This window comes from Trachypithecus francoisi, unplaced genomic scaffold (genome assembly GCF_009764315.1).
Source record: "Trachypithecus francoisi isolate TF-2019V2 unplaced genomic scaffold, Tfra_2.0 Lachesis_group1, whole genome shotgun sequence".
Lineage (NCBI taxonomy): Eukaryota > Metazoa > Chordata > Mammalia > Primates > Cercopithecidae > Trachypithecus > Trachypithecus francoisi.
In genome coordinates, this window is record NW_022681454.1 from 118903144 (window position 1) to 118927289 (window position 24146).

General features: G+C 34.3%; 1 protein-coding gene across 7 annotated transcripts in view; it reads left to right on the plus strand.

Moving 5' to 3' along the window:
• The window catches only part of KIAA1109 (KIAA1109 ortholog), a 234877-nt gene that overhangs the window by 177218 nt on the left and 33513 nt on the right, over positions 1–24146 (plus strand). For 6 of the 7 annotated variants that reach the window (XM_033215165.1, XM_033215170.1, XM_033215171.1 and 3 more), the window contains 10 exons: positions 1341–1552; positions 2655–2853; positions 6972–7031; positions 8939–9165; positions 10203–10333; positions 11623–11746; positions 17767–17876; positions 18569–18659; positions 19205–19267; positions 22064–22317. In XM_033215165.1, coding sequence (XP_033071056.1) covers positions 1341–1552; positions 2655–2853; positions 6972–7031; positions 8939–9165; positions 10203–10333; positions 11623–11746; positions 17767–17876; positions 18569–18659; positions 19205–19267; positions 22064–22317 — 1471 coding nt within the window. The remainder of the gene's footprint in view (positions 1–1340; positions 1553–2654; positions 2854–6971; positions 7032–8938; positions 9166–10202; positions 10334–11622; positions 11747–17766; positions 17877–18568; positions 18660–19204; positions 19268–22063; positions 22318–24146) is intronic. The other variant, XM_033215168.1, reaches the window with a different exon arrangement.

Sequence of the window (24146 nt, forward strand, 5' to 3'; positions counted from 1 at the left end):
CTTTTATATCCCAGGGCCTAGAATAGTCCCTGGCATACAATCAGAACCAAATAAACACTGAATGAGACAGAATATGAATGAATGTGTTTAAACACATAAGTCTAAGAAAATATAGCAGTAGGTTCATAGAAGAAAATAATGGCAAAGAAGGCTCAACAGGTAGAAAAGGTCTAATTAATGTGGATTGGGCAAATATATTTGAACTGTATTTTAGAAGTAATGAGGAGCCGTTTAAGAAGCCATTTAAGATCTCCATCAGTGATGGACATAGGCTAGTAACAGAATCCCGTTAGAAAATTGCCATTTTGGAGATTAGAGATAACATTTTGTTTTGCTGAATCCCATATATATGTTTTTCAGTTCTCATTTTACTGACCTCTCATCAGCTTTTATCAGCTCCTTAAAGTATTTTGTACTTTTGGTGTCCTTGACACAAAACAGGTTGAGTACTGGTTCTCCAAAATAATTGGGACAGGAAGTGTTTCAGATTCTGGATTTTTTCAGCTTTGGTGTATTTATGTATACATAATGAGATATCTTGGGGCTGGGACCCAAGTTTAAACATGAAATCCATGTACGTTTCATATACACCTTATACACATAGCGTGAAGATAATTTTATAAAGTATTTTAAATAATTTTGTGCATGAAACAAAGTTTTAACGGCATTTTGGCTGCAGTCTCACATGAGTTCAGATGTGGAATTTTCCACTTGTGGCATCATATCAACATTCAGAAAGTTTTGGGATTTTGGATTTCAGATTAGGGATGCTCAACCTGCATTTGCTTTTCCTCCTATTTCTCTGGCTTTTCCATCTTTATGTCCTTTTTAGAGGCCCCTCCATCTATACACTGCTGTGAAATGAAGGTTTGCCTTAAGGTTTGTTTCTGTTTAACAAACTCAAACATCTTTGACTTTTCTCTGTAAATCAGATCCTTTTAATGGTATGTTCCTAGCATTATGTACCTTAAAGAATTTTAAAAGAAGTAACAGCTCTACAGATGAAGTTAAGTACCATGTCTGTTTTCATTTGTTATTCCATCCCAGTACCTAACATATAATAGGCATTTCACAAATAAGTTAGAGTGAATGAACAGACCTGGATTTTCTTCTTCCTTGTGCCATTATGTGGTTGCCTGCTTTCTGTTTTATTTTTTCATTTGTTATTTAAAAAATGGTGACTATATGTCCTCTTAGATCTTTCCTAATTCTAATGCTACAGTTTTCTGGGTGTAATTTTTATTAAGCAACAGGATTTTGCAGCTTTTGAGCTTTACTTAACATATAGATTTACAGTGTTGGTTTTAATTTTCTTTCGGCCCTGCCTTAATTATCAAAAGCTGTGCTGTTTTGGCTGAATTATAAGGCTGCCTACGACAACTGGAATGAACAACGAATGGCTTTACATAAGGATATTCATATGGCTACAAAGGAAGTAGTAGATATGCTACCTGGTATCCAGCAAACATCAGCCCAGGCCTTTGGGACTCTTTTCCTCCAGCTCACTGTCAATGATCTGGGAATTTGCCTACCTATCACAAATACTGCACAGGTACAAAAAGTCAAGTCATATTCCAGGATTAAGAGCCAGGCATTTCTACATAACCATTTCTAAGTATTTAGAGTATAACAATACATTTTTCAGTATAATGGTTTATAAACTGTTTAGTAGGTAGCAAGTAAGATTGAATTCCTTCAACCATTATTCATCTCAATGTATTAAATCTGAATCTCATGGGACTTTTCTCTGCAGCACTCTTATATGCTTCAGAATAGTGATAAGATTGATACCCACCAGATAACTCTTTAATTTTTATCTTCATAAATAGAAGCTTAGTTTCAGAGTCATTTTATTGTTTTCTTTTTTAGCAAGGAAGTCATTGGTATGGACTGGTTTATAAGATGGAAATTAAAGGACATTTAAGAATACTGTTTAATAAACTTACCTACAATAGAGTAAGGAATTCCAAAATGCTTTTATACTATAATATTTAATGGTAATGAAACTTCAAAGCAGTGTGTACCTAAAGCAGGAATTTTCTCTTTGCAACTTAGGACCAATTCTCAGGAATATGTAACTGCATGCACATGTGTGTATGAGAGAGCGAAAGGGCTATGAACACCTGTCAGGCCAAGAAGTAACAGTTATCAGCAGTAGAATACAGAGATCTATATTTTACTATTATAATTTACCTTAATAACTTGTAACCAGTTGTTGAATTAATTTATCTTTTAGGATTTTGTTTGGTAAGAGAGTTTTAAGAAAAACTTTGGGTTGCGGATGGGCCGCATTGGTATGTTTGTGTTTCAGGAACTGAAATGTAGTTTTTTAATAGCATGATGGGCTGGGCCTAGGAAGGCCATAAACACCACAGGTGGGTGGCATTGTGAGAGCGTCTCCCCACAACTAAAAGAGGGGCTTGAGATAGAAATACAGATAGCCCTTTGTATGTTAAGTAAGAAAAAAAATGCACATGGCAAATACATTTCACTTGAGCAATTTAATTTTTAAAAGGCATCTTTCTAAGCTGCTCTTTAATGAACATATCTAGTCTTGACCCTTTCTAGATTTCTATTCCTATGAATCTTGTGAGGATTTCTAAGTTTAAAAAATTGTCACCTTTTTCTTATTTCTTCTTTAATGTATTTTGCAGTCTAATCATACTGGAGACCTTGACACTGGCTCTGCTTTGGTATTAACCATTGAAAGTACTCTCATCACTGCGTGCTCTTCAGAGTCTCTGGTTAGCAAAGGGCATTTCAAAAACTTTTGTATCCGTTTTGCTGATGGATTTGAGACATCATGGGATGACTGGAAACCAGAAATTCGTGGGGATTTAGTGATGAATGCCTGTGAGTGTCTTTTATTTCTACATACAATTTAGAACTTAAAAAATAAACCATTAAGTCTCCATTTGTAAAATTAAAAGATGTTTAGATATAGCAATGTTTTCAGACTTCGAGAAGGAAGGGCTATTTCTAGTTATAGGTAACAAACCGTATTCATGAAAAACTACATCATTGAGTAGTTTTGGGAAGTAAACCAACCAGGCATTCTTTTTGGTAGTATAACATTTGAATGTTTACACAGTCCCTGACTTTTCCTGTAATTGATCCATGTTTGACCAGATAAAGCGTTTTTGTCCTATCAGAATCTTGAAAGAAAATGATAAATGTATCATATTCAACTCAACATAAAACACAGAACAGGTTGTAAATAGCCAGGACCAGGAACCTCCAACCTTAATTAATAGCGATGTGAATAAATCCACATGTTCAAATTTGTAGGCATGCAGAGTGTAATGTGAATTCCTGCAATTCCGTAATATTCAAGGTTGGATATAACTAACACTGTGTTTATAGGCCATATTGAAGATATGGTATTTATTTGTATATATTTTTATATTTATTACAGCAGAGCTGGTAAAGCATCATTAATATTAATAATAAAGAAAAATTATAAGTAAGGAGTTAAAAGGTTGTGAACTAAAATTCCTCAATCTTGTAAACTAAATTACTTTCCTTTTAGAAAGCGGTAGCCCATTGTTTATGTAATTTTTTCCTCTCTCCACTACAGGGAAATCTTTCTAGTTCCCATTTTCTTTGAGGAATGGGAAAACCTTCTATTATTTTTGCAAAAATTGAAGTTTTAGCATTCAAAATGAATGAAAAATTCTTGGTTTTGATGTGTAGGGAAGGAAAAATATCTTTTCCTGTTATCCTTTTAGGCTATTTGCTGGGGCTTGTGTAGTAAAAGACCAATTAATGAGAGAAAAGCATACAGGTTTATTTAGTATGAGGTTTTTTTGTGACATGGAGCCTTCATAAGGAAACGAAGATCCAAATAAATGGTTAAACCTGAATATTTTTATGCTACGTTTGATGAAGAGTAGAGAGTTGTAGAGCAATGTGAGAAAAAGGGGTACGAGTTAAGGGTAGTAAACTGGGGGAAACTAACCAAGGCCTATTTGTTCAGATTGCTCTCAGTGTCCCTCCACTTTGGAGATGAGGATGCTCCTTTCCTCTGGGTATAGGAAGGGCATCTCTCACATGTAGGTCATATGACCTGCTTCAGAGGAAAGTCAAAGTCCTTCCTGCATCTGCTGCTTCTCAAATTGCTTCAGTTTAAAATACCTTCCATAGGAAAAGGTACCATTTTGGAAGGCAGTGTGTACTGAACCCCATCAAATGCTTTGCGTTTAGATAATTATAGGTAAAATACCAGGACTTATTTGAAATACTTCAGGTTACTGAGAAGACTTGATATGGAAATACTCATGCCTATTATCCAAAAGACCAATATTAGCCTACAACAGAAATCTTTATAGATTTATTATTTTACACAATAGTTATACATTTTTTAATCACTAAAACATATCTTTTTTTTAATAAAAGACAAAAATAAATTTAAACAGTGATTTTTATTACAGTGACAGCTTTACCATCATTGTATTTATTAAAATATGTAGAATATATTTGGAAAAAAAGGAAGTAAACCATTTCCTTAACAGTTTATCTTAAAGGGCAAATGCATAAGAAATATAAAATGAGAAATATGCTTGGACTCAGAATCAGAAATATACATTAAAAAATGAACAAATAATTTAGCACCTCAGAACACTAACATGCTGGTAATCATGATAATCAGAATAATTTATTTTTGGGTTTTAGAGGGGACTAAATGACATGCTTCTGTAACATGCTTATTGTTTGGGTTTCTTGGGAAGGGGCTAGGAGGTAAGCAGAGTAGTTATGTAATTGACATATTGATAAAAATTCCAAATGATAAAATGGACAGATGAGTTTACTAGTTTATAGTTTTTATTAGTAATAAGTATACCTTAATATATTTGGACAAAGGTGATGTGTATAGGGCAGAGAAATAAGGAATGTTAGGATTATGCCTTTGAATTTTTTTAACAGATCATTTTTAAAACATACTCTAGAAAAAAAGGTGACCCAGTAAAATTTCTTCTCTAGGTGATAATGTTTATTGAGAAATGCATTAAAAATTATCAAGGACAATCTATAGGAAGAGTTCAAAGAATGATTTAAGTAGATAGTAAATATTAGCTGAATATCATCAATGTGTATTTAGACAAAATAAACCATCAGAAGTTTAGATGTCTGCAAGCTGTCTGTTAAAACCTGGGTAGCATTTGGTCATCAGAGCAGAAAAATTACCATCCTAGATTCAGCCTAATGGTTGCTCCAAATCATCATTCTGTCTGTGATACAGAAACCACAGGTATTATGGGGAAGAGACTAGTTGATTTCTTAGTCCTCATTTTCAGGATTCAGATCTGCTTCTAAAAATCGTAATATTCCTTATTCATTCATCATGGCTCTATATTCTATGAGTTTATATATTCATTTTTTAAGCTTAAATTTTTTTGTTGCCTTTCAGAGACAGAATCTTGCTGTGTTACCTAGGCTGGAGTGCAGTGGTGCCATCATAGCTCACTGCAGCCTTGAACTACTGAGCTCAGGCAATCCTCCCGCCTCAGACCCCCAAGTAGTTAGGACCACAGGCACATTCCATCATACCTGGCCAATTTTTAAATTTCCTGTATAGATGGAGTCTCACTATGTTGCCCAGGCTGGTCTTGAACTCCTAGCCTCAAGTGATCTTGCAGTCTTGACCTCCCAAAGCACTGGGATTACAGGCGTGAGGCACCACACCTAGCCCTTAAGCTTAATTTTTAAAAATTCTCTACTACTTCCTGGGATAGGAAATCCTAAAAGTTTTCTTCTCCCTTTTTATTTACTAATTCTTCCTTTCACTTGGCCTCAGTTATGTTATTCAGATTTCAAAGGGTTTTCTTTTCATTCTAGCATTCTTGGATTTGAAAGGGTAATGTAGTTCTTACTTGTTCAGATTTATAAAAATGACTACAAAGGTGAATTGGGTGATACTCCAAAACCAAATCTAATTATTTCTTAATTAGAATTTGTATGTGAGACACAGGTACTATACAGTTCAAAGGTATAATTTAGATGTTAAAGTTACTGGCAGTCTTTAAAAAAACATAATAACAAGTAGATCCTCTCTCACAAACTAAGTTGTAATATTTCTAAGTTGGAAGGATTTTTCCCTTTTGAATTTTTTCAAAGACAGAAATGTAATACCAAATTACCTAGAAAATGAATAGTAAGCTCAAATTTAAGTAACATTTGAATACCAATTTAGCATTCAGAGTGAGTTACAAAAGGACATTAAAGATATATGTACTCTCAAGTTTAAGTTGATATTTAGTTTCTTCTAAGGATAACTGAGGAAGGTCTTAATTCTATGTTTATAGTTTACTTTGTTTAAAAGTTGTTTCCACTTTTACTGTGTAAAATTGTTGAATTTAATTAACATATTTTTTGAAGCTGAAGTTACCAGATTAAAGCTAGGTGGTAGTAAATGTTTCAGAGTTAAAGTAGATATATTCTGGAGACAGGTGCATGATCTTGAGATTGACATCATGACCTTCAGCCATTTTTTTTTCTCATAAAATGTTCCATGTCAAAAGAGAAGGTAAGACTGATGAATCATGTGTCTGACTTTGACTTAATGCGGTAGCTCTTAGTTACGAAAATTCTATTTTAAGTCATTTGCATTCTCAAAGTGCCATTCATTTATGACAACAAATTGTCATAGCATCCTGGAGATTAGTGGATAAGCCATCTAGAGTGTCAGAGTTGGCCAGGTGTTGTCACTCAAATAAGGAAATCACATGCAGAAAGTAAAGCTAAAACTGCAGTTAAATTATTTAAATCACAGAATAAAATACTGTGAAATATGGAATCAATCTTATGAGTCATTAAAATAGCCCTTTCATTCCAAAGATTAAGAACTAAAATCTAGGAAGGATAGTAATCCTCTTTGTATTTAGATAATAATCTTGTGTGAAAAATTAAGAGTACAATATATAATCACAAATGTATTTTCATTGCAAACTACTTTTGGGGTGATTTTTGTACAGGTGTAGTTCCAGATGGCACCTATGAAGTATGTTCAAGAACTACAGGACAAGCAGCAGCTGGTAGGTTCACATTCAGCATTATTTTGTGTTAGACAGAATTCTGCCTTTATTTTAATGGCAAGAGAATTATGTGTTAGATAGAATTCTGCCTTTATTTTAATGGCAAGAGAATCTTCTGGCCAACCTAATTCTGGTGTTCACTAATTTAAAAAAAAAAACTGTTTTGTATTAGAACATTTGTATTTAACAATTATTAATCAGACACTGTGTTTTTATATATATAAAATATATGATTTTTAATATATTTTATATATTGCATATTTATTTTTATATAAATATAAAATACATAATACATAATATATATTTTATATATTTTATACATATATACAGTAGACATATATATATACTACAAGATGTTTTGGAAAAGATTAAAATGAATAAGATATACTTTCTGTCCTCCATACTTTTAAATTCTTACAATGTAGTTAAGGCACATGCAGCAAAATTACATTGAAATATGTGATACGTACAATAAAACATAAAATTCCCATTGCTATTGAAATGAATAAAAGGAAGAGAATATTTTCAAATATGGGAGAGTACTGGGATCAGAGAAAACTTGATGGAGAGACAAACATTTAAACAAGCACTCAAAGGACGGGATAAATCTTTCTTAAACAAAAACTGGGAGATGTGGGCCAGAGAACATTCAGGCAGAGAGAATAATATAACATGAATCATGATGTTAAAGCACAGCACAGTATTCAGATTTGCCCAATTTAGCTAGAATACAGTTATATTAAAAAAAAGATGGAAAAATGTTAAATGCCAAGGAGTTTGATTTAGTGGGCTAGCCATTGAATGTTTCTGAACAAGAAGGCAAATGGCGACACTATCAAAGGAACACTTTCAAAGATTAGAGGGCCAAAAAACCTAGGAAACCAGTTAGGAGGTAACTATGAAAGTGGTAATGTGTCTTAACTAAGATGATAGCACAATGTAAATTTTTATTATTTTGCTTGTTATAAAATTGGACAGGGTGAGCTACAGAGATACTTATTTAAGGGCTCTTAAAATGTTGAGAGAGATAGAAATTGATTAAGGTTAGTAGATTGCCAGTCTCTCCTTACTGTTCTCTGTTTTCCTTCCCAAGCCTAGCCTTAGTGCTTATCTTAAGTTACCTTAGAAAGCACCAAGGCCTAGAGTCTGACAGAGAACTGGAAAAGTTAGAGAATTTTCAACTGAGGTCACAAATAAATATTTGTCAGGACTTTTGTTTTAAGTGACAACAACCCACTTAGACTAGATTAACCAAAAGGGGATACTTATTAAAAGGTTATTTTCAGACTACAGTTCAACTTAGGCATGGTTATTTCAGGGAAGAGAAGGAACCAGGTCGATTCAGGAGCCCTTAGGAACTACTAGAACCAAGATCCAAACTGTCACCAAGACTCTTTGTAGCTCGTCTTTGCTTCTTTGCTCCCCTCTTGGCTACTTTTTTTTCTTCATCTTCTAACTTATAACCTCTTTCTTATACATGGCAAGAAACATCGTGGAGTCTTGTTTCTCCACCCTCAGTCATTAGAGAAGGACCAACCTTTCCTCAAGTCCAGGCAAAATATCTTCTTTTTCCAACTTTGACCTTCACCTGGACAATTACATAATTAATTCTGTCTAATGAGCTAAGGTTATGGCAGTTCCTACTATAGCTATAGTATGGTGGATCAGCTTGGGGTCAGGGAGTGAACCTGTAGTTCATAGGGAAAAAAAAATAGGTGCTATACAGAGAAAACAGTAGATGCACACTGTACACATAGAGAAACCAATCCTGTAGTCTGATGTTTCTGACAACTTTAGCAGTGAAAGACATTAGTTATTGTATGTGGCCATCATCCATTTGCTTTTTAAAGTTACTTCAATTTCTATACTCAGGACTTACCAAAAATGCAACTTCTTTATTTAAACAGAAAGCAGTAGTGCTGGAACCTGGACACTCAATGTATTGTGGAAAATGTGTGGGATTGATGTTCACATGGATCCTAACATTGGCAAAAGGCTTAATGCTCTGGGCAATACTCTCACAACACTGACAGGAGAGGAAGACATAGATGACATTGCTGACTTAAATTCAGTGAACATAGCTGACCTGTCAGATGAGGATGAAGTTGATACTATGTCTCCCACTATCCATACTGTAAGTAAACTCAGTGTTAGAATTTTTCAGGATTGGCTTTTACCCTGAGACAGGGATATTTTTTGTTGAGTGTTATTTAGTATATTATAGTTGCTATTTGTGGAGGAAGAGAAGGGGGTGGTGGTTCTATGTCTGCATTTCATAATACTGTCTTTTAATCGAGTTCTGTACTACATGTTGACTGTCATCCAACTTGTACTTTAACCTATAGGTAACATAATATTAAAAGTGAAGTGAGTAGGGAGTGGGGCAGGGTGGGGAATGGGAATAAATTGCTAACAGGTATGAGGTTTCTGACTGATGAAAATATTCCCAACTAAGATTTTAATGATGGTTGTACAACTTTGTGAATATACTAAATTGGTGAATTTTATGGTACGTGAGTTATATCTCAATAAAGGTGTTCAAGATGAATTTCAAAGCAAAGTGCATACACAAAATGAAATGATACATTTTAAAAATAGTATTTTCATCTATACTATACATTCTATAGTTTCAAGTTATTTCGTGGCAAAAAGCAACTTATTCTTTGATTTCATTCTGGTATTGATTTTTCAAAATTATTTTCAATATCTTTTAACTTTTGTACCATGAAATAGTTTTGTTCTTGGGAAGAAATTTTTTTAAATTTAATATTACTGTTTATTACTTAGAGCGCAGATGGAAGTTCAGTAAGTGGAGATGGCCACAAACTCACCTTTGGGCAGCGACTTGTAAATCACCTACTAGGCCTGACACCCCCAAATCAGCGCCATTCTGTTCCTGCAGAGTATCTGTGTGACCCAGAGATGTGGGGCTCCCCTCAGTCTAGCCAGTCCCATTTGAAAGCATGCAGAGCACACTCATGGGGAAACGTAGGTGGCAACTAAATAGATTCCTTATGAAATTGAAGGGATTTAAATCAATGGAGAATTCCAATCTTAATATAGATGGCTTTGATTCTTGCATGCTTTGATTTAAGGTGTTAATTTTGTGATAGTATAGATTTGCTTTGTGACTTGAGGGTGGTATTGACAGATGCACTTTTGACTTTTCAGGAAGCCATAGATTATCGAAGACAGGCAGCATCTGCTAGCCAGCCAGGAGAACTTAGAGGAAGAAAAATTATGAAGCGTATAGTGGATATCAGAGAACTGAATGAACAGGCCAAAGTAATAGATGATCTGAAGTATGTATAATGATTTTTAATTTGATATAATGTTCCCTAATTTTAGAATCATAAGATGTTAAAAGTGGAAGAAACTGTATTTGGTCTAATACAAACTCTTTAGTTTATCTGTGATATCACCAGGGTCCAGAGTTGTTTAATAATTTGGCCAAGATCATACACTCATTAGTAATAAAGTTAGGCATGATGCCGAGTATGGTGGCTGATGCCTGTAATCCCAGCACTTTGGGAGGCCAAAGCAGGTGGGTCATCTGAGGTGAGGAGTTCAAGACCAGCCTGGGTGACATTGTGAAACCCGTCTCTACTGAAAATACAAAAATTAGCTGGCTGTGGTGGTGCATGCCTGTAATCTCAGCTACTTGGGAGGCTGAGGCAGGAGAATCACTTGAGCCCGGGAGGAAGAGGTTGCAGTGAGCCGAGATTGCACCATTGCACTCCAGCCTGGGTGACAGAGTGAGACTCCATCTCCAAAAAAAAAAAAAAAAAAAAAGGCATGAAATCCTAGTGTCCTAGTGTTTTTCACAACTTATTTCTGAGTGCTTTATGACTGACTTTATATCACATATATGTATCTTTACATGTGTATTTACTCTTATATGTATCTTCACAGGCATATATAAATAAATGCATTAATCTTTATCTGTTGCCTGCTGGATATTACTATGTAACACTTCTTCTATTGCAGTAAATATTCTTCTTGCTAAACGTTGCAGTTTTATTTTCCCAAAAGGTAATGGTCATGCCTCATCTTTTCTAATCTGCATATACTTGTACTGGTGCTTTTTTTTAAAAAAACAATCAAGGACCTTACACAAATACACAAATTTTGTACAGCAAAAGGTATTGTCTGAAACTTGTCTGTAAGTTATCATGCAGTGATTCACATTTTCCTGTTGACTTACATTACAATGTGAGTTTTGTTCTCGGGGGAAAAAATGACTTGAAGCAAAATATACCCTTCCTCCAAAATCTTACCCGAGGCTTATATTATATGTAGAATTTTACATTCAGACATTTTTTTGCAGAGCGAGTCTATGGTTTTCATGCGATTGCCAAAGAGACTCTTGATGCAGCAATGGATAAGATACATTTCCTCAAACATTGGAAAGAGGTGTTTTTTGTTTTCTTAACAGTTCGCCAAATATGAGTGTTAAACTTATTGAGGGTTTTGGCTTGTCTGTAATCATCTTTGGTATTCTGACAAGTGAAAGAATTAAAAAGGAGCAAGTAAAAATCAATCTTACTTTGTTATTTCTTTACAATAATTGCCATATTTGTTTTGCATCCAGAAAATTAGGTGCAAGTGAAGGAACTATAAACCAGGAAATTCAACGTTACCAACAGTTAGAATCTGTGGCTGTGAATGACATTAGAAGAGATGTTCGTAAAAAATTACGGAGGTCCAGTATGCGGGTGAGTTCTTTTTTCTTTCAATGCTGATGACAAAACCACCTGATTTTTTCCTATCATTATCTACTGCATACCAGGTACCATCTAAAGCATTTTACATTTAATAACCCATTAAATCCTAACAACAACCTTAGGAGGTAGCTTGTGTTATTTTCCTGTTTTAAAGATGAAGAAACTGAGACACAGGTCAAGTAATTTGACCGAAGTTATACAGCCAGTAATCCTGGAGAAGACAAGTCAAACCTAGGTTGTAGGACTCTATAGTCTATGCCCTTAGACACTGTGTTTTGTCTGTCTTTCATGAAATCACTCTTCTTTTTCGTCTCTAATGTGAACTCTGCAAAAAATGTGAAAACTTTTACGATGTCTGTTCTTCATCTATCCCATTCTTCCAGGTCAGAGTTTACCTGTCAGCTACTGGCACTGTAATGCACTTTATAATCTTTATTTTTTGCAGGTTTAGTTGGTCCCATTAGAGTTGAATCTAGTAGTAGAAAGCTTTTTTAAAAAAAACCGTTTTGCCCTTTTGTTGCTTCATTTTTAAAATTAAAGATAACTTGTTAAGAGTTACTGATTCACAAGTGTACCTACCTGGGCCTGGTGCTTTTTGTTGTGTAAAGTTATTAATCCAGTCCTTTAATAAATGCAGGCCTATTTGGATTGTCTCTTTCCTCTCCCCATTTTAGAAAATTGTATGTTTCAAGGAATCAGTCTATTTCATCTAGGTGATCAAATCTGTGGGCACAGATTTGTTCTCTGTATTCCTGTATTCTTTAAATAACCGTAGGGTCTGTTTTGTATACCCTCCTTTATTGCTGATGTTAGTAATTTGTGTCTTTTTTTCTTAACTGTCCTGGCTAGAGGCTTATCAATTTTATTGATCTTTTCAAAGAACCAGCTTTGGTTTTGTTGATTTTTCTCTATTGATTTCCTGTTTGTTTTATTTCTGCTCTAATTTTTATTATCACTTTTCTTCTGCTTAATTCAGATTTAATTTGCCCTTTTTTTCTAGTTTTCTAAGGTAGAAGCTTAGATAATTAATTTTTGATCTTTTCTGATATACGCATTCCGTTCTATAAATTTTCCTCTAAGCACTGCTTTTGCTGCATCACACTACTTTTGATGTGTGTTTTCATTTTCTTTTATGTTTTAAAATTTCTCTTCAGATTTTTTCTTCAACTCATATTCAGGTATCTTTCTGTCGTTGATTTCTGGTTAAATTCCACTGTGGTCTAAGAACAGACATTTTATGATTTATAATTTTGTTTTGTTTTGTTTTGTTTTTTTGAGACAGAGTCTCGCTCTGTTGCCCAGACTGGAGTGCAGTGGTGCGATATCAGTGTACTGCAACCTCCACCTCCTGGGTTCAAGCAGTTCTTTCCCTCAGCCTCCCAAGTAGCTGGGATTACAGGCCCCTGCCACCATGCCTGGTAAATTTTTGTATTTTTAGTAGAGACGAGGTTTCATCATCTTGGCCAGACTGGTCTTGAATGCCTTGTGATCCACCCGCCTTGGCCTTCCAAAGTGCTGGGATTACAGGCATAAGCTACCGTGCCCGGCCATGATTTATAACTTTAAAAAATGTGTAAAGGTATGCTTTTTGGTCCAGAATGTGGTCTCTCTCGGTGAAAGTCCCATGTGAGCTTGAGAAGAATGTGTATTCTGATGTTGTTAGATGAAGTTGTCTGTAGGTATTGATTATATCCAATTGACTGATGATGTTGTTGAGTTCAACTATGTCCTTATTGATTTTTTTGTGTGCTACATATGCCCATTTCTGATAAAGGGTTATTGAAGTCTCAAACTGTAATAGTGGATTCATCTGTTTCTCCTTGCATTTCTCTTAGTTTGGGCCTCACATAATTTGACACAGTTGTTTTGTTTTTAAGAAATAGGGTTTCATTCTGTTGCACAGGCTGGAGTGCAGTGGTGCAATCATAGCTCACTACAACCTCAAATTCCCGGGCTCAAGCAATCCTGCCTCAGCCTCTCAAGTAGCTGGGACCACAGCACATGACACCATGACTGGCGGGATTTTAAAACATTTTTTGTAGAGACAGGGTCCTGCTGTGTTGCCCAGGCTGGTCTCAAACTCCTGGCCTCAGGCAATCCTCCTGCTTTCGACTCTCAAAGTGCTAGGATTACAGGTGTGAGCCACCATGCTCAGCCCACTCTGCTGTTAGGCATGTATACATTAGGGATTGTTATTTGTTCTTGAAGACTAAACCCCTTTATCATTTCATAATGCTTTTCTTTTTCTTTATACCTGATAATTTTTTTTGCTTTGAAATCTGCTTTGTCTGAAATTAATATAGCTATCCCTGCTTTCTTTTAATTAGTGATAGCATGGTATATTTTTCTCAGTCCATATACTTTTAATCTATGTGTCTTTAAATACATATGCTTAAATATGTATATACAAGTGGGTTGCTTGTAGCAACACATTGTCAGATCTTATTTTTTAATCCACTCTGACAAGTCTCTGTCTTTTAAGATCATTTTACACCACTGACATTTAAAGTGATTAATGATAGCTTTGAATTAGTATCTACTGTATTTGTTACTATTTTCTGCTTTTTGCCTTTTCTCTTTGTTCCTGTCTTTGTCTTCTGGTTGTTCTGCATTTTGTGATTTTAATTGAGGCATTTATATAATCCCATTTTCTCTTTTTTCCTAGCATATCAGTTACACTTCTTCTTTTTATGGTATCTTCAACTTATGACAGGTTTATCCAGCTTTAACCCCATCATAAGTTGAGGACTGTACTGAATGTTACCTCTTTTGTGCCATCATAAAGTCAAAAAATCATAAGTCAAACTATTATGAGTCAAGGACCATCTGTACATGTATAATTAATCCAAGTCTACTTTCAATTAACACTATAGCACTTTATGGGCAGTGTGAGTACCTTAAAACAAAATAATCATAATCCCTCCCTCCTGTCTCTTGTATCATTACTGTCATTCATTTCTCTTACATTTAAGCATATATAAGCATATACATAAATGTGTGTACACATATATACACACACACATATATACACGTGCACACACATTTGTGTATACACGTGCACTATACATGCGATACATATAGTCAAATACATTATTGGTATTAAATGTGTGCACATGTATATGTGTGTGTATATATACAGTCAAATACATTATTGGTATTATTTTGAACAAACTCATCTGTTAGGTCGATTATGAATAAGATATAGGTTTTACCTTCATTTCTTCTTTAATGCTCTTACTTTTATTAAATCTATATCATTTTCCTTCTCTTTATAAAACTTCTTTTAACGTTTGCAAGGTAGGTCTGCTGGCAACAAATTCCCTCAATTTTTGTGTCTGAGAAAGTCTTCACTTTTGAAGAATAATTTTGCAAGGTGTATGATTCTAAGTTGTTGTTTTTTTTTTTTTTTTTCCTCTCAAGACTTTAAATATTTTACTCCGCTGCCTTCTACCTGGCATAGTTTCTGAGGAAAGAGTCAGGCTTTTTTCATTATCTTTTTTTTTTTTTTTTTTTTTGTAGTTTGATAATGATATAACTACATGTAATTTTTTTTTTTTTTTTTTTTCCCCGGCATTTATCCTGCTTGCTGTTCTTTGAGCTTCCTATATCTGGGGTTTGGCATCTGACAGTAATTTGAGAAAACTCTCAAGTCATTATTGGTTCAGATATTTCTTCTGTTCCTTTCTCTTTTTCTTCTCTTTCTGGTATTCCACTACACATACTTATACATTTTGTAGTTGTCCCACAGTCCTTGGATATACTGTTATTTTTTTTTTCAGTCTCTGTTCTGCTTTTCACTTTTTGCAGTTCCTATTGATATATCCTCAAGTTCAAATATTCTTTCCTCAGCCGTGTCCAGTCTACTAATAAGTTCATCAAAATAATTCCTTTCTGTCACAGTGTTTTTGATTGCTAGCATTTCTTTCTGGTTCTTAGAATTATCATCTTTCAACTTACAGTGTCCAGCTGGTCTTGCATGCTGTCCACTTTATCTGTTAGAGCCCTTAGCATAGTCATCATAGTTGGTTTAAATTTCTACTCTGATAATTCCAACATCCCTTCTATGAGGTTCTGATGCTTGTTCTGTCTCTTTAGATTGTGTTTTTTGCTGTTTGATATCGCTTGTAATTTTTTCTTGATAGCCAGACGTGATTTACCAAGTAAAAAGAGCTGCTGTAAAGAAGCTTTAGTGAGGTAAGGTTAAGGTGTCAGGGTAAGAGAAGCATTTTATCATCTTTTAATGAGCCTATGCCTCTGGATTGTGAACTTCATGTTTGTCAGTTTTTTCCTCCCAACTTAGGTGGACCAGTATGGATAGAACTGACTGTATTGGTATTGTATTTCCCTTCCCCAGGTCAGTTATGCTCTGATAATATTCCCACTGGTTAAGCTCTGGTTAGCTAATTTCTCTTAAGGACATTTTTTCTTATTCAGAAAAAGAAAGTACTCTTGGTGTTTTTTCAAAATGGTTCCTTTTCCTTTCCCCCTGTTGGAAGCCTAGGGGACTTTTCTCCTGAGGGAATTTTTTTTCACCTGACATTTACTGTGGGAACCTGGTGGAACTACTGAAAGGTGATCTCACAATATTCGGGGGCACCGGTGACTGGCGGCACCGGTGACTGGGTCTCCCTAGAGTTTTTAACTCTCAGACTTGTCTGCACTGAACCTTCTAGCAATTCTTTAATTACAGTTCAGGTTTTCCTACCCCAGTTTTTGTTCCTGCAGCAGTTTTTACTTGTGCATCTCTGTACTAGTAAGCTGTTAACTCACTGTACTTACTGGTCTCTTTCTCCAATGTGAGGGGCAGAAGTTGTTCGGATTCCTCGTCCCCCTTCTCACAGCTCCAGGAACAGCTGTTGATTCTTAAGTTTGTTCAGCTTTTTACTTGTTGTTAGGATGGAATGGTGACTTCCAAACTCCTTACATGTGAAACTGAAAACAAAGTCTAAAAACGACTTAAAAAGAAAAAAAGATTAATGGGTTTTAAAAATTTTAAAACCAACAGAGAACTGTTTTTTTTTTTTTTTTTTTTTTTTTTTTTTTACCAGGATGGGATTTTTGGGTGGTACCCCAACATATGAAAAACATATTAAATCAGAGCTGCAGTTGTCAGAGGAAAGGGGAAAGTTTGTTGCAGGGTTCCAGGAGCTATTGGCTTGACCTGCCATTCCTTGATCACTTCTAAACTCCCAGAGAATATAGTTTGAATACTGCTCTCCAATTTATTTGTCACTAGTCTCTGATAGTAATAATGGATAGTGAGATCTGTAACATATAATTTTATATTTAAAATTTTTGCTGTCTACGCAACAGTCATACAATATAATTAAAATATTGCTTGTGTCCTGTTACAGGTCATATTTGGTAACTGACTGTCAAAAATAAAACTAGATAGAATTACAGAAGTTGTTAGAACATCTGCATTCTTAACACATCTCATTCCACATATTCCCCTCAATTCCCATTACCCATCTTAGACTCCAAACTTCCACTGTATTAGAATCTTTTAACTATCTAGCATCATCACTAGTTTCTAGAAGAGGGACTTAGAGACAGGGAAAGTGTTAAGTCATTAACACTCTTACTTTCCTTTGTTGTAATGAAGAGTCCTACAAAAGGGATGCCCTTGGAGAAAAGATCTTTTTTCCCCACTGCCCCGAACCTAGCTTTCTCCCCAAACCTTTCTCAGTTTCTTTCTCCATTCTTTCATTTAAAATCATTTCCTTTCTTCTCACCATGTTTCTGCACCCTCATCCCTGCCCCCAAACTTTTGTCTTTTCTTCTCTTCTCTCAGGTCAGCTGGTGGCTCATGTTTTCATTGCGCCTCCTAATTGGTGTTAGAACCAAAGAATAGCGGATTCCTCCTCTATTTTGACTTACATTAAGTGACATTAAAGTCCCCTGGGGAAAACAAGCTAACTTATTTAATAGTAGAATATTTTATTTGAAGTCAAATATTACAGCAATAAATAATCACCTATAGTCACCTTTTTTCTCTCCCATTTCATTAGGCTGCTTCCCTAAAGGATAAGTGGGGTTTGAGTTACAAACCAAGTTATAGTCGATCAAAAACCATTTCTGCTTCTGGAAGACCACCTCTTAAGCGAATGGAAAGGGCAAGGTAATATATATTTCAGCCATTGAAACAAGTAATAAAATTGTTGACTCTTTTACCAAGGTTAGCTACTTTTTTATGTTCTAATTATAAAATTAAGATAACAAAAATTAATTTTATTAGTAAAATGCATTAATAGTGGATACTATCAAACTCAGAATTTTATTTAAGGAATCTCTCATCACATTTATAACCACAATGTGGGGTGTGCTTTTTAGTAATGAAATACGCTATTTAGACAAGTTTCTTTTTTATTTACATAAAACTGTGGTTTAGAAGGATAGACAAGTTTTCTGTGTAAACTTATAGATTATCCAAAGAAATTAAAAGGTGCATACTAGTAGCTACTGCTCTAAATTTGTCAGTTTAGAAAAGGTATAGTCACACAGACATTTAGCATATGAAAAAATGGAAATTTTACATTTTATTGAAGTGAAATACAGTTTTAATAGTAAATCAGCACTATAAAGTAAGAAGTATAAATTCTTTTTATATGATTTAGTTTTAGAAAAATCTTGAATTAACCAAAATATTGAGTCTCTTTTATGGGATGCTAAACGTTAAGAGAAAGTTCAATCCTTTGATTAGGTAAATACTTACAAATAAAATGTTATTGCCATTAATCAGACCTTTATAAAGTCCAGGAATATTTTTTTAATGAGAATATTAGTGTTTTATAACTTTGTATTTACTTGCAGTTCTCGAGTAGGAGAAACTGAAGAGCTCCCAGAAATCCGTGTGGATGCAGCATCTCCTGGACCTAGAGTAACTTTTAATATCCAGGATACAGTAAGAGATATATAATTTGTTAGAAATGCACATTGCTAAGTAGTTTTTACAAATTATAAAATTATGGTATTATACTATTTCAAAATACTGATTTCTGACTGATTTCTGACAGTCAAAGTATGGATTGTGATGATTGAACTGTCTGCATATTACCAAGTAGTGGGCACTGCCCTCATAACATTATCTGAGAGCCATGAAGCAGGTGTTAGTATTTTACGTTTTACAATAAAGGCTCCACAACTGCTTTCTCTTAAGTAGAAAGGTTTTTGTTGAATAAATTTTCTTTCAAGTGAGAATCCATATTAAACTACATCTTACACAAATGTAAATGTGGAATATTGATATTCATTTATGTATTTTATTTATAGATAGAGCAGAAATTAGAGGGAAGATCAGCTTCAAAGTTGTATTCTAATTTCATAGTATATTAAACATTATATTAAAATGTTTATTTTGTTTTTTGTATATTTACTTTTAAGTCATTATTTTTCATGAGTTTTTTTGTTTTTGTTTTTGTTTTTACTTTTCTTATTATTTCAATTAAGTCGAAAAATACAGTATGGGGAAGTACACCACAATCCAGCTGTCCTGGGGACGGGTATTTTCAGGTACTTACTAAGAACAATATAAATTTTGCTTTAAAACTAATCAACCACACTGAAAATCTGCTTTCAAAATAATCTTCCTCTCATTTCAAACTAAACTTAGACCTCAGAAATATTTTACATAATGGTTTAAGACTGTTTGAATTTTTTTCATCATGTACATCTCATAACCTCTTGCATGCATTTATCTTAGTTTTTACTTCTGTGTAGTTTAATACTATTAAAAACTAAAAGACTAAATCAGCTAATCAAATCAACCGAATCATAAATAAAAAACTACAATCTGTTATTTTCTAATCCCTAAGTGAAGCAGTTTTTCCTTATATTCAACTTACAAAATGAATTTTTTCATAAACAAAGATCAGTTAATTAGTTCAAACAAGAATTAAATTTAATTCATAACAAACTAATAATTGAGCATTCTTTTGGTGTAAAAGAACATTTATAAAACTATCCATTTTTTAAATTACTCTTGTTCAAAACAATGTAGAAGAATGAATATCTAGATCTTTTTTGTCAAGGTACATTTAAAAATTAGCACTTACCCAAATATATTTTGTTTCCCTTTTGTCACTCTCTTCAAGCTTGAGTCTCAACATGTATCTCATAGTTATACTGAATTTAGTCAAACTGGATTTTTTTTAAGAACTGTTTAATTGTAATAGAGTGAGCTTGACAAACGTTCTTTTTTTATGAAGAAAACTTGGAAAGAAATAATTTACATGAATAGAATGGATTCTGCTAACCAGGTGATTCTCAAAGGGATTAATATTTGAAGTGATTCAATTCAAGTCCCATTTTTAATTAGCCATGTACTGCTTGTAAAAAAAAGGTATATAAAAAGTCATAAATTAATAGCTATGAGATTAAATATTAGATTTTTCTAATCATAAATTAGAAAATAGATAAGGAATAGTTAAATATAAAATAAATATGAAACAAAGAAATATTTATTTACTGTCTCTTACCAAAGTTTTAAAAATTGGCTGTTCTAACAATCTGATTTATTTATTTATTTATTTATTTATTTATTTTTTGAGACGGAGTCTTGCTCTGTCGCCCAGGCTGTAGTGCAGTGGCCAGATCTCGGCTCACTGCAAGCTCCACCTCCCGGGTTTACGCCATTCTCCTGCCTCAGCCCCCCGAGTAGCTGGGACTACAGGCGCCCGCCACCTTGCCCGGCTAATTTTTTGTATTTTTTAGTAGAGACAGGGTTTCACTGTGTTAGCCAGGATGGTCTCGATCTCCTGACCTCGTGATCCGCCCGCCTTGGCCTCCCAAAGTGCTGGGATTACAGGCTTGAGCCACCGCGCCCAGCCTGATTTATTTGTTAACTCAATAACATGTATACTATATAAAATGAAGAACATGTGGATTTGAAATTTTCAATGTAGGACTTAACTGTGTATCGAATAGCAGCATCCAGTAGTTTTAATAATAAATTGCACATAAATTACTTTGCACATTAAGCTTTATAAAGGCTTATTATTGCCTTTATAATAAGAGTCAAGTAACTCTGTGACTCTGTGAAGTTGGGCATCAAAATTAGGTCATGGGGGTGTTTTGTTTTTGTTTTGTTTTTGTTTTGTTTTGTTTGACCTATTTAAATGGTCTCCTGGTGAAATCCTGAGTTAGTGACATGGTGTTTATACAAACTATAGTCATCTCTCAATATCTGTGGGGGATTGGTTCTAGGACCCCCATGCATACCAATATCCACAAATACTCGAGTCCCTTTTATAAAATGGTGCAGTATTTGCACATAACCTATGTACATCCTCCCATAAACATTAAATCATCTCTAGATTACTTATAATGCGTAGTACACATTAAATGCTATTGTAAATAGTTGTTAAATATTTTGTGTATTATTTTTTATTGTACTATTTTTATTTTTCCTCCAATATTTTCCATCTACACTGGATTGAATCTGTAGGTGTTTACAGAGAGCCAACTGTATTTACCTTAAAATACAGCATTCTTCAGTTTGACTGATACATGTTTTATTACTCGGCTATTTACACATTTTTCTTTAACTCATGTGGGGCTCATTTTTAAAAGATGTATCCACAAAAAGCATCTACTTGCATGATGAGAAAATAATAAACTTTGTACTGACACTGCATGCTCTTCTATCACTAATTGCTCTTGCCATTCTGATTTACAGTTAATCATGTTTCTTTTGCTTCCACATGTTTAACTTCTGCTTTAAAGAATTACAATGTTGGGCCGGGCGCGGTGGCTCAAGCCTGTAATCCCAGCACTTTGGGAGGCCGAGATGGGCGGATCACGAGGTCAGGAGATGGAGACCATCCTGGCTAACACGGTGAAACCCCGTCTCTACTAAAAATACAAAAATGAGCCGGGCGAGGTGGCGGGCGCCTGTAGTCCCAGCTACTCAGGAGGCTGAGGCAGGAGAATGGCATAAACCCGGGAGGCGGAGCTTGCAGTGAGCTGAGATCTGGCCACTGCACTCCAGTCCGGGCAACAGAGCGAGACTCCGCCTCAAAAAAAAAAAAAAAAAATTACAATGTTTACTTATTGATACAGTAATATATGTTAATATAAAGTAAAATCTCATTCTGATTTTTAGTATGTTAGTAGTATAACTTTCTGTGGTTGGCCCTTTTGCTTCCTTCCTTGGGGTACCATTTCATATGTTCATGAATCTGACCTTTCTTTCATTTCAGAGTGAAGAAATTCAACTCTGAGGTGATTTTTAAATGTTTAAATTTATATTTTTTTTCTTTTTTTAATTGAAGTATGAATCTGATTCATGTTTTTTGTTTTTACAATCAGTTTCCAGAGGAGACAGAACTGGACCTTTTGTCAGTAACCATTGAAGGTCCATCCCATTATTCATCAAATAGTGAAGGATCATGTTCCGTGTTCAGTTCTCCCAAAACTCCAGGAGGCTTTTCACCAGGCATTCCTTTCCAAACTGAAGAGGGCCGACGGGATGACAGTTTGTCTTCTACCAGTGAAGATTCCGAGAAGGATGAAAAAGATGAAGACCATGAGAGGGAAAGGTTTTATATTTACAGGAAACCCTCGTGAGTAACCTTGTTTTAAGATCCTAATGTAGTATTTCAGAATCTAGAAATGACCACAAAATGTTACATATAACTCAACTTTTACAAAAAATAATTTTTAGTGTGCTGCGCTTGAGAGTGACTCATTAAAATAAAATTTATTTTAATAAAATTTATCACATGGTTTATTGTGATGTAGCTCCATATAGCATTATTTTTTAAATTTAAGTGTTTTTCAAGTCATCTAAGTTTAATCATCTAAAATAAAATGGAAATAAAGATGTGGTTATGAGTAAATTAAAGGAGAGGGCTGTATTCCTGTGGCATTAAAGTAACAGATTGTAGCAAGGAGATACGTAATAGTGAAGGCTAGTTAAGAAAAGTAGTAAAGGGAAGTGGTTAGCAATAGATGAAAGACTTAAGCAAATTCTTAGAAGAAATAAGATGAAATGGTGTTAATGAAATAAATGACATATGTGAAATTTTGCTCTGAATATGCCCTCAAGAGGAGCCGCAAGGATCTTTGGAACTGATCTATTTAAACCACCCTCAAGTGAGGTTGTGACAGTAATAGTAAGAGCTTCTAATAATGGTAATAAATAATGAGAAATTGCCTTAGCACAAGAGTGTAACCAAAAGTTGATCTATAAGAAACTGTCTCTATCTTCAGTCTTCTGCATTTTGAGCTTTAGGGATTCTTTCCTCCCTTTCCTAGACTGAAGCCACTGACTCCTAAATCCCATACATCAGCATATTTGGTTTTACTCCTTCATTTTTCTGGAGTACATTCTCAAATAACTTTCTATGGAAAGTTATTATTGCAGATCTACTTCATTTTCTTCATGTCTAAAGTAGCTTTACTGCTTTTGTGTTTATTATTGGGTTGGGAAAAGAATTCTAGTCTAATATTTATTTCTTCTCCTAAGTAAGAAAAACTGCTCTGTTATCTTCCAGCATCCATATTCAGCATATGCTGGTTATCTTTTTCAATTCTGTCAATGTGACCTAAGATTTTTTTGATATTTTATAAAATATCTGTTTTCTTCCAAGAAAATTTTAGAATCTTGTTATTATATTTAATTTCATGGTGGTCCAGGTTTGAGTCTTTTCTAACAATTTTTCTAGGTATTTTGGTATTTCTTAAAACATAATATAAATTTTGTCATAGGAAATATTACTTTATAGTTGTGTGGATAAATTCTTCCCTTTTTTTTGTTTTGTCTTAACAGTAATCAGACATTTGCATTCTTGAACAGATGATCTATATCTCCTTACTTTTTATGTTTTACATTGCCTTTTTGAAAACTATTTTGTCAGTTTTATTGAGATATAATTTACATTAGTGTAACCATATTTTCCAGATATACAATTGGATAAGTTCTTTAAATATTTTATTTTGGTAAGATCACTTAGCATGAGATCTACCCTCTTAACACCTTTTTAAGTGTGCAATACAATATCGTTATCTTTAGGCACAATCTCTAGAACTTATTAATCTTGCATAACTGAAACTTTATACATGATTGATTAGCAACTGCCAACCTCCCCCCGGCCCCCAACCCCTGACAACCACCATTCTATTCTCTACTTCTATGAATTGGGCAATTTTAGATACCTCATATAAGCGGACTCCTGCAGTATTTGTCCTTCTGTATCTGGCTTATTTCATGTAGCATAATGTCCTCAAGTTCATACGTGTTGTCACATAGTGCAGCATTTCCTTCTTTTTTTTTAAGGCTGATAATATTCCATTGTATGTATGCACCACATTTTTAAATTCATTTGTCTGTCAATGGACATTTTAGGTTGTTTCTACATCTTGGCTATTGTGAAAAATGCTGCAGTGAACA